The following is an 11,795-nucleotide window of genomic DNA, read 5'->3' on the forward strand; positions in this document are numbered from 1 at the left end:
AGTTGAGACCTCAGCTGAGTGTCAAAGCCATGTTCTCTACCATTTTCTCTGTGAAACCAGTGGTTCATGCCCCTGCTCCAAGTAACTGACCCACAGGTTCAATTTCAAACATCCATCCTCCCAGAGTAGCAATTAGTTCACCCCAGTGACAATGCAGAAAACGTCTAGTACAGACTTCTTGTCTCTGACTGCATTGAGAACTGTAAGATGCAATCTTTATGGTCTAAATTAAGTAATTTAATTTCTTACTATTTTCCAAAGTCAGGTGGATTGAGACTAACCTCTTCTCTTCCAGTATCGTCTGGAAAACATATATATTTAAACAGTTACAATAATACATGTGCATTTCTTCCTCTGTCCAGCAGGACACACTATTGATACATTTTTTTAACACAAGCAACTTTGCAAATACATTTTCAACACAAACATATGTGCAAATAGTTTGATATTCAAATAACATATAATTCTTTAACTAAATTCCAGCTAGCTGTGCTGGCATATGTTACACATCCACTGCTCTACTTCTTCTGGCATAGTTGGCTATACCTCACATTGTCACAGCACTGTCAGTAAAATCACAGGAATGGCCATCTGTGAGTTTTCAACTTTTAAAAATCTTAGGAGGGATTTACAAGCACAAAGTAGCAGTAATGCACAATAACCATAGAAGTGACCCCAGGATTGACATTTCTGATACTGACAGTATAATGGATGGGGCAGTGCAATCCTAGAATTGGAAACAAAAACCTTACATAGCACAAGCCTTAAAAAGTATTTCTCCTTTATTGTTGCTTGTGAGATACCACTTGGTGTCATTGACCCAGAATAGAGGAGGATAAAGAAGACTAGATAAAAATTGGACCAGTGAAAGTAGTTCTTGCCTTACACCTTAACTCAAAGAATGGTACACATTTTCTTCAGCAAATAAGCCCTAGAGGATAATATGATTAAAAGACACATGGCGCAAATGTAGAGTGCATTATGGAGTAAACAAGCTGTTTTGTTTCTGCTGTAAATAAAGAAGAGTGCTATAGGTGGTGGACATATTGATTTTGGTAGGTATGTTAAAAGAAAGTTATGATGAAGAATTGTTTTGAAGAAAAATTAGTACATAACTAAAATTGTCTGAGGAACTGCTACAGACAAATACTGTAGGGCATCTTGTTTATTTGTATGCAAGGAAGCATAGAGGAGTGAAGAAGAAAATGTAGCCAAATTTAAAAAAATGGAGGGTAGATTAACCAGTCTTATGTTAGACTGACATGGCTAAGCAATATTTTTATAAAATTAAATATATCTGAACTAATATATTATGTTTAGCAATACCATCAAACACTGGTTAAAGATGATTTCTGGCAAATTAAAGAGGCACTTTTTTAAGATATTGTTTTTATTTAAGATATAGAATACAAACACTTGTAAAGTTCAATTTTAACTGCAGTACTAAAGTAAAAATATATAACTCTTTGTGTATTATTTGCATTCCTGTAGTAAGTCAAGGGACACCCTATAATCCAGATGGACAGCCAATGGGTGGGTTTGTGATGGACAGCCCACAGCACATGGGAATCAGACCACCAGGTAAGACATTTTATGTGCAGCTAATAATACATACATTTGCATGGGCCATGGTTTCACATGTGCTAGTAAAGTCATTGTATCTGTTTACTTAGTGTTCAGCTGCCTTCTTGGCCTTGTCTGCCTTCTGCATTCTTAAATCACAGTGAAAGAATAACTTTTGATTTTTTTTCTCTTAATAATGGAAGACAAGATTTCGCTTGACTCTCTGTAGCTGCATTTAAAGGGTCATTTGGCACTATCTGTTTGACTTTGCTCATTCTCTGGCATCTTCTTGGATTTTTTCTCTCCCTTCTAGGACCTATGAGTGGAATGGGCATGAATATGGGCATGGAGGGTCAATGGCACTACATGTAACCTTCATCTAGTTAACCAATCGCAAAGAAAGGGGGAAGTAAGTACACACGGGGTCTCTGTTTTATACTTTCTTCAAGACAGATTTTCTTCATGCATATTTCCCCTGTTTTTTTTTTTTTGCTCTCCTTGCCCATAGCATCATGCGAATTCACTCTTTTCCATTAAAATTTCTTCCGTTCATTTTTTTGTCTCTGTCTTTTCTTCTACATGTTTAGAACTGCTGAGCCTTGTAACATAGAAGATTGTATATGCCTTGCATCTGTGCTGTGTTTTAACTATTATACAGTACTGACCACATGATAAAGCAAGAAGCAGGCAGGAGGTGGGAGAGTGCGTTGTCATGGCAACAGACTGATTTGCAAAATGTGAGCAGTCTGCAGCAGTGCAAGGAGAGGAAAGAGCATGTCCCCAAAGTGTCATAAATCTGTCTTAACCATAGTTGATGCATGAGTTACATTTCTGTACTAACCTGCAAGACACCAAAGAAGGCAAGTAAAACAATTTCAGGTGAAATAAACAAAATGTATGCGTTATAATATAAGTACATGTTCTGGAATGCGATAAGGGTGAGAGGGAGTTGAAGTGTTCCATATATTGTACATACTAGTGTCTGTCCTGTAGAATGTGATTGTATGTGGTAAGAAAAAAAATATAAATGTAAGACAGAGAAATGCACAGCAGGGTTTAGAGCTCAGCTAAGGCTAATTGACTACATCTAAATTAAGTATGCCGTCACTCGCACTGTGACTAATGGGCCTGACTTGTACGGTATACAGAAAAAGAAACCATTAATACAGTCATTAATGGTGACTCTAGTGAAGCAAGCCTAATAGGACAGCAATATTTTTAGGTGGTTCATAAACTCATCAGTGTAAAATAGCCATCTTAGTAACCCTTTCTAAGCATTCTTTGAACTTTATTTGCAATATTTCTTATTTGCTTAAAAAAGATTGCAAAAAGGTATGATATACATTTGATTCCAAATTATCCTGCATAATTGGAATCCACTATATATGTTTTGAAGGCCTTGTTTAGTTAATTTTCTGGTCTCACGGTTTGACTAAAAATCAGCTTCACAATTAGATGTGAAAACATTCCATGGTACTTAAGAATGTAAGAAGCTTATTATTCTATGATGAAATGCCCAGCCTGGCTAATTTAAATATTGTTTCTTAGTTTCTAGGTCAATTCAATTTGAATAATGTTTTATATGATTAATTATCAATTAAATTAATAGGTTGTTACAAAAATTATCTTTTTTTATTGGGGAGCTACTGTTAAGTCAATTTTATATGCTGTTTCAGTTAATGCAGAAATGTTCCTTTAGGCTAGATTAAGCAGTCATTCACTGCAGGAGCTTAGAAACCTAAATCCAAGGTGTTCATGGTAGTCAACATGCAGAAATGCTCAGAACCAAAGCCAATCGAACCTACTTACTAAGAGCATTATGGCTTCCACTCATGATGATTATGGAGCTTATAGCCCTCTGAAACAATGCACCTGTCAGTTTCCATCAGCTAAAGCAATTCATGCAGAAGGCACAGTAATACAAAAGCAGAACATTTATTGTTTTAGTTTTTTTTTTCAGAATCACTCGAGTTTACCGATTTCCAAACTGATTTTTTTTTTGTCAGATGCTAATGAGTACAGAGATGAAAGTAGCCATTAACAGAAAGTATCCTTTCAAATGCATAAAAATCAGACTTGAAGGTGTTGGTTAGAAAGGAAGCCTTATAAACCAGCTTGTCTTTCTGTATCTGAAAAAAATATTAATAAATTCAGCCTCCAGACTTAATACAGAACGCAGTCAGCTTTCCTGCAAAGTTATCATTAATGTTAAGTGTTCAGATCTTTTAATTAAAATGGCTTTAGATTATAGTTACAGCACATGGTTCTTACAGCAAAGAGTGAAACAATACTAATTTAATGAAATTTAATTGTACTTTGAGTTAGGAATGGGGTCCATTCCCATCATGGTATTAGAAACCCAAAAGGTTTGGAGAAATTAAAAAAGGGAGTAAAGAAGTATGGACAGGATTACCATTTGCTGAGTATTTTTACCACATAGTGAAAATAGATTTTTTGAAAATAAGAGTCATTTTTTTTTATGTTCTGAAATTCCAGGACAGAAGTATCTCTTCATGGAGTGTAGCTTACTTTCCTATTTGCTAGTTTAGCTAGCCTCAGTGGGCATCCTGGAGATGACTTTTTTGGAGGTAGATTAAGAGATATGAAAGACAATGCACTACAAGCAACTGTCTAGAGATGAAAAAATCTGCATCATTTAATACTGACCAAGTAAAGTACCAAGACTAATAAACAAGGTAGAATTCATATTCAATCAACACAATATACCATAGAGTTAAACTTAATTTTTTTTTTAATCTGGTAAGTAAATTAGTTCTTCACAGACCGTTTTACCATTTTACATGACTGGGATGTTTGTAACATGGTATGAATGGCAGGCTAATGAGTTACTTTCTAAAGAATTATAAAGATGGGATTAAAAGTCAGAAGAAATTCTAAACATTGTAAGAGAGTTAGAGTATGGAAGACAGTTTCAAGTGTTACTTGTAAGGTGATGACAGTAGGGATATTACAAAGTGAGTTAAATGCAACTATATTAGAAAGGCAAATGCTTTAGTTTGAGATAGCTAGTGGTATAATTGCATTGTAATTTCCAGATCCAGTTATGCAGGGCTTTTGCTGCAGATATGTATATCTAAATTTATGATCCAAAGTCTTTTTTCAGTATGTTTTTCCACCCTGCATTGCCCCTTTATCTACAATTATGGATTCTCATATTAAAGATGCCAACTGGATACTCCACCCCTACCACTACCTTCATTTTTGGTTGCTTTTTGCCTATCTTACAAAGCCAGTCTCAACTGAAGAGTACTGGTTGGGAGTGAGGCATCTACTGGACTTACTGGTGTGTCCACAGTAGGTCCATATTCAGAGGTGTGGGGCATCTCCCAGCAAAGACTGTCAGAAAACATAGGCTTAGTCCACCATCACATAACCGTCCAGTGTCATAGCCAACTTGTGATAACTCACAGCATCAGATATGACTGTTGGTAGATGTAATAGTTACTTTCTGTGTACTGATCCATAGTAATGAATCATCTGGGTCATTCCATAGTGAAATGCTGGGTATATTGCTTACAAAGTAACCAAAATTATTATAGATTTTCATAGCACATACATTTCTTGTAGTCTCTGAAAAATGTGGTTCAGCCTGATTGATTTTGAGTGTCTTGCATAATAATACCTATCACAAAATACTAATGTGTTAATCTGTACAGTAATACTAGTAGCATCTTGTATTAGTTACACAGATTTAATTCATAAAACCTAATATCTTACTTTTTTTTTTTTTTTTTTTTTTTTTTTTTTTTTTTTTTTTTTTGCAGGACTGCATGGTATACCAGGTGACTATGTTTCTCAGGGTGGTCCAATGGGCATGACTATGGGACAGCCAAGTTATAATCCTCACCAAATGCCCTCACATCCAGCTCAGCTACGTCATGGACCTCCCCTGCATTCCTACATTTCTGGACACCCTCATCACCCAGCAATGATGATGCATGGAGGACCACCCCACCCTGGAATGCCAATACCAGCATCTAGCCCCACAATGCTTAACCCAGGAGATCCAACAATGGGTGGACAAGTGATGGACATCCATGCCCAGTAGCTAAAAGGAAAATATATGCATATATATAAACATATATGTGTGCATATTATGCATTTGTGTGTGTAAGATCTACAACACTGGCAACTGTCAGATATTGTCCTTTGGCAGTTGATAAGGAACTCCATTCTTGGCATCTCTTTTGGACCAAGGAGAAGCCCTGTTTCTTCAAAGGGACCCTAAATGGAGGAAAACCATGAACTAAATGAACTTCTGGGGAGATGCTGTAATTACACAGGACTTGAAATGAACAGAGTGAAATACTGTAAATGTTATTATACTGTTATCCATATTACATTGTTTCTTATAGATTTTTAAAAAAGACTATGTGAAAATTTTCCACACTATGTGTGTTGTTTTCATAACCCTTCACTTCCTCCAGAAGCCTCTTTTTGCCTAAAAACGCCTTATATATACCCTGCAAGTGATAGAATTGATTTATTTGCAGGATTTTTAAAATATTACTATCAGTATACAAAAGGCAAACTGCTTTTTCCCATCCAAGAATTTCAGCCATGCTTCTCTTTCCTTCGTCTTGCCTTCCTTCCGTTCTTCCTTCCATTTTTCTTTGTTTCTTTCCTCTCTCTTCTTTCCTTCTGTCTTCATTTGCCTTTCTGTAAAGTAGCCTGAGGCTTGAATTTGCATGTCTGATTCGTTTGCTTACCATATTTGAAATGGCCTGAACAGATGTGAATTTGGAAGGATGGGAAAACTGAAGTCATCAACAGTGATTATTCAGTTGTTGCAGGCTGCGTCATAAGGAGACCAGTAGGAAGACGTATGGACAGCAAAGGCAGATTATTAAAGCCTACAGTAATTGTCTCCTCAAAGCATCGGTTGCTGCCCAAGCAAATATGCACACACTTGCCCGTGCGTGCGCACACACATACACACACACACACACACACACACACACACACACACACACACACACACACACACAAGCATACAAACACCCACATACATATACACACACACACACACACACACACATACTGACACATACGAACACTCACGCGCTCACAAATACATATACACACAACAAAATACATAAACACATAAAACACAACAGTAGTCACTTTAAACATCATTTTCTTTCTGTTTAATCAGGCCAGAACATAAACAGAAATGATTTATTTTTAATATACTGACCATTTTGAGCAAATTATTAGTCGTGTGCATTTTCCATGGTCCCATCTTGGAACATTTATGTATACATTGTAAATAAATTTTTGTGCGAAGGACTGGAAATAATGAACTGTATTATTGCAATTTTTTGTATAAATAGCAGTTTGGTATGAGGTGGCATGCATACATATTTTACTAAATGGGATAAGCTAATTATGCTTTGTTGTGGTTAACAGATGCTTGTTGATAGCATTTTTCTATCATAAAACCAAGAAGCAAGTGATTCTTAATAATATTCACACACCGAGTCTTAGTTTCTGCTCAAAACAGTCTGGATTGTATAATAACTACAGAGCCCAGTTGTAGAGGTTCAACTGTGTGCAGCAGTGAAATCTAAACCTTAATAAAACAAAACTATTTTTATCATGTTGAATGCAATGGTCCAGAAATACATTTGTGTAGCTGTTCAAATTAGACCACATATATCAGAAAATACCTCCATTAAAAAAAAAAAAAACATTTTTTTTGTGAAAGGTTTCTCCCTTTTTTGTATAACTTGTGGGAGAAGTAGCTTAGTCCCTCTTTATTAGGTCAACCACTGTAAGTTAAAATGAAAGGTATATTTGCAGCTTTCCTACAAGTAAAGAAAACACGATTATAGTATTACACTGAGCTTGCTTTTTCTGTTGGATAATGCAGACAATGTGTAGGTCATAGCAACAAAAAAAGCTGATATTTAAGTAAAGTTAATAAAAAGGGACTAAAATCCATGAAAATTAGTATATCTTTCTGACAGAGACAGACGGAGATGTACACATGCACATGCACACGCACTCAAATGCACACACACACATGTATACACACCCACACATCCACATGCATATGCACGTATAGACACAAACACACGTGGACGCACACGCAAAGACACACGCATGCACACATACACACACCAGACACTTTTCTGTAAGGATCAACTATAGGCTTTACTGTCTAATGTAAGAAATAGCACTTCTGCTAAAAACAACTTATATGTGAATTCTTCAAAAATTTGCTTTGTAACACCCGACTTTCCTCTAAGTCATTGGTGTATATCATTGGTACCTTTGTAGTTAACCATTTTCCAGGAAAATGTAATCTCAGCAATGAAAAGAACAAAATTAATCCAAACATTTTTATTTAAATATTCATATAATTATCAGTAAGAAATGAGTGGTGACCTGGCAAATACATTTTTTATGTTTATGGTTCCTAAGCATGACATCATCGGCAAAATCAGAAAAGATTGAACTTAGTAGGTTGCAAGCCCAAGTGGCCAGTGCAAGTGAGAAGTTACGTTTTGCTTCTGTTACTTTTTAAAGTTTGCTTTCAGTTTTATTATATTACTGCAACATTTTAGTGCCTAGGTAGTGGTCTGATATTTTTGTTATACATATAAAAGTTTGAAATCTTTATTGCCTTTTCTAACACCTATATTCTGCAGATTCATAGCATTTGCTGTTTTGTAGGTTTCTGGAACAACTTTTTAGGCCATTGAATACCTTCTGGTTTAATGCTTGGATACTGTTCAAATGTCAGAGACATGTTGGCAAAGGCTACAATGACAACAATAGAATGATTACTTGTGAGGATGTTTCATCTTCAAACTTTTTGAGGAAATGCTACTGAAGTACAGATTGTTCCTCAGAAGTGTTGACACTGTCTCAGTTGCAATTAACTCCATAATGGGGAAATTTTCAATGACTAAGATGATGAAAATGTTCTTATGCAGAGAGGATTTGCCCTACAAGAGCTAAGCGAAGCTGTCTATGCCACTGTAAGAATAAATATTTTGTTGAACACTACCATTTAAGGAACTGCTTCAATCGAAAGCCAGGTCAAACAATTTGCACATTCATAGAAGCAGTGACACAACTCACATATTCACCGAAGCAATATACATTACAACAGAGACTTGTTCAGCTCCCAGGTATTATACTGAAGTATAAAGATGGTGATAAGTTCTGCAGTGATGTTACAGAAAAGACTGAAGCCAAGATATAGGCATGGTCTGAGTTTGTGAGTTTTTTATACCTTAACTGGAAAGCATGTTAAATAGCCGAAGCAGGTTGTCAGACCACATGGACACAAAATGCCTGATAGAAACAGTTTCACTTTTAAATTCCAAGACTCATACGTGCAAGTCTAAAAAAACAGTGTGCATGAATGTTCCAAATTGGGGGAGTTATATCCACTAAGTCCATAATCACTGTCTTGGAGTATTTCCTTTCCTCTGAGGAACTGCAATCTTAGGTACATATAATTAGTATATATAAGCATTAGGGGTGTGGGTGTGAAGCCCCCTCCCAATAGGGGTGTGCAGGAAGATTTTCTATGATTTCCAGACTAGCAGTCGTGGATGTTAGAAGTTCAGTAGAGAGCCAGTAGGCACACTACAGTTTCAGAGTGCACGTAAGCATGGCAGATTATGAATTGCTGATATGTGGGAAACTGAGTTCCATATTACATGCTTATATGTGGAGGACAATGCTATCTAAAAGTAACAACAAGTAGGGTAGAGCAATTGGCTGATGTCCATATCAAAGTATGAGAGTTAAGCCAACATACACCAATTAGCAACCTGCTACAATGGATAGCAACCTGCTACAATGGACTACCTGGTGTAGCAGGAAAAAAAAACAGTAGTAAAGCTCATGCTCAGTTGTTTTATATAGCAGGAAGTACATTTTCAAGAATCAGATGAAGTTAGATGTCATATAAGACAGAACAAGTCAGTATAAGAGCAAAGCAAGTAAAAGAAACAGAAACAAAGGCTTGGTAACAAGGTTACACCATCAGAGAGGATGAAGAAAATGTGGCTGACAAGAGGCAAAGAAACCTGTATGTGGCAGCGTACAAGAGAGAAAAAGTCTAGAGTACATATAAAGAGACTGATAGCAGTGTGTGATATAAACAGAGTAGTTGTGGTTAGGGTTAATTACTCTGCTATAGACCAAATGCCTAAATGGCAGTATGAGATGGGTTTTAGGTATCACTTAATCTGGATGTGATCTAGTATATATTGCTAATAACACCTTTATGAATTTTCCAACATTCTTCCAGATATCTCAGAAGAATAGCTTAAAATACTGCAGCATGTGTCAAACACAGAAAGAAAAATATAAATGCTACAAAAGAAAATGCAGTGGCAATAGTCAATTTATCATTGTGCAGAAATTTAAACGTGGTCAAATATATCTGTTGATCTGCATCTCTCTTTCTCTTTACATATATATAAATAAATATATATATATATATATATATATATATATATATATATATATATATATATATCAATATATATATATATATATATATATATATATATATATATATATATATATATATATACATATATATGCTTTATAGAGTACAGTACATGATTGCAGTTATTTCATAAAACTGCCAATGCATTCTCATCTTGTACAATATAATCTACAGATGCAGGATGTGTCATAAACTGAGTGTCAGTGGCAACATTCCTCTTCAATGATATGCTAAAAGTAAAAATAGTAACGTTTGCATAGGAAGTTTTTGTCAGGGATGATCTTCCACTAAATATGGGTACAAAGATATCATAGATGTGTTTGTTTTTGTATGTTTGTGAGTATGTTTGTGTGGGTGAGTGTGTGAGGATAGATAGATAGCTAGATAGATAGATGGATGGATAGATAGATAGATAGATAGATAGATAGATAGATAGATAGATAGATAGAGATACCCCTCCACATACACACACACACACACACACACACACACACACACGCACACACACATATGTATGAAAAGACTTCCCTTCCTTACTTAGCTACATTTATATATATATATATATATATATATATATATATATATATATATATATATATATATATATATAAAACTTAAATGTTACTGGGGTATTATATCCCTATTCTCATTTAGGAGGCTGTGTAATAATGCTCTTCAAATATTGCACTTTAGTAACTTTTACACTGTTCAACAGAGTTACATACTATTTGGTAAGGGGTGTCTTCTGGGAGTTTTTTGATATTTTTTTTCTTTTCATATGTGCATATTTTGAAACCTAGACAGTGAATACCTTAGAAGTTCTTATTAATCTATTTTCCAAATAAATGTGACTAGATGGAACAGAACATTTGTGATAAAATTTGTATAGCATAATGCCTTTGAGGCAAAGAACAAGATCTGATTTGATTGGTTAAAAAATATTAAACCATTCTATAGTCATGCAGTTTTAGTGTCCCATTATTTTAAATGGGGATTTTTTTTTCCAAATTGCATCAAAGAATAAAAGATAAATATGTATGTGTATTCTTGTTCTTTTGATAATAAAACAGCAACAGTTTTCTTAAACAAGGTAGATCTTCCCAAGTGGCAAGTAGTATTTGTGTAGAACCATGATATCTTGATATTTACACATTTGTTAATGACATAAAACAAATCACTTTTCTTTCTCCTTGTTAAATGATGAACTCAGCTACAGTTTTATTTCTTTTCTTAGTTTACAAGGTTCTGCACCTTTTATGTTGTGACTTTTAAAGCTGCCATTTTCAACCTGTTTTACTCTCCCTTCTAGAAGGAAACAGTCTTATCTTTTCCATAATTAATATAATTTTGTATGGACAAACTAAAAACAAGCAAAATATAGTTGTGTAATAAAAGGATATAAAATTTTAAATTCTTAATCAATTTCACAAGATATATATTTTATTTATATTCACTGAAAAACTACCAGTGATGGAAATGTGTTTATTTTGCTCTTCCTTACCTGAATTTTTATCTGTATTTATCACTGCTGTTTAGTGCTTGTCCTTCCATTAGCAGTAGATTAATTTTCTAGCTTTGTTTTACTGTTGTAACCTACCAGATGTGGAGTAGCAAGCACCACCCAAACCCCACCCAATGCACAGAACTAGGTGATGTTTTACTAAATGCATGAATAAACATTGTGATGTTTTACTCGTCCGCATGAATATTGATCTGAGATTGTCAACATGCAGCA

General features: G+C 35.0%; 1 protein-coding gene across 7 annotated transcripts in view; it reads left to right on the forward strand.

The window, feature by feature from the left end:
- MEIS1 (Meis homeobox 1) overlaps window positions 1-9,423 on the forward strand; it is a 575,725-nt gene extending 566,302 nt beyond the window's left edge. For 4 of the 7 annotated variants that reach the window (XM_044055794.1, XM_044055816.1, XM_044055783.1 and 1 more), the window contains exons 11-12: window positions 1,492-1,581; window positions 5,349-9,423. In XM_044055794.1, coding sequence (XP_043911729.1) covers window positions 1,492-1,581; window positions 5,349-5,632 — 374 coding nt within the window. In that variant the 3' untranslated portion in view covers window positions 5,633-9,423. Of the gene's footprint in view, window positions 1-1,491; window positions 1,582-1,876; window positions 1,973-5,348 lie in introns of all 7 variants that reach the window. The other 3 variants (XM_044055841.1, XM_044055825.1, XM_044055832.1) reach the window with 1 other exon arrangement.
- Window positions 9,424-11,795: the final 2,372 nt, after the last annotated feature.

This window comes from Protopterus annectens, chromosome 1.part2 (assembly GCF_019279795.1).
Source record: "Protopterus annectens isolate FY-2018-M chromosome 1.part2, PAN1.0, whole genome shotgun sequence".
NCBI classification, from domain to species: Eukaryota; Metazoa; Chordata; order Ceratodontiformes; family Protopteridae; genus Protopterus; species Protopterus annectens.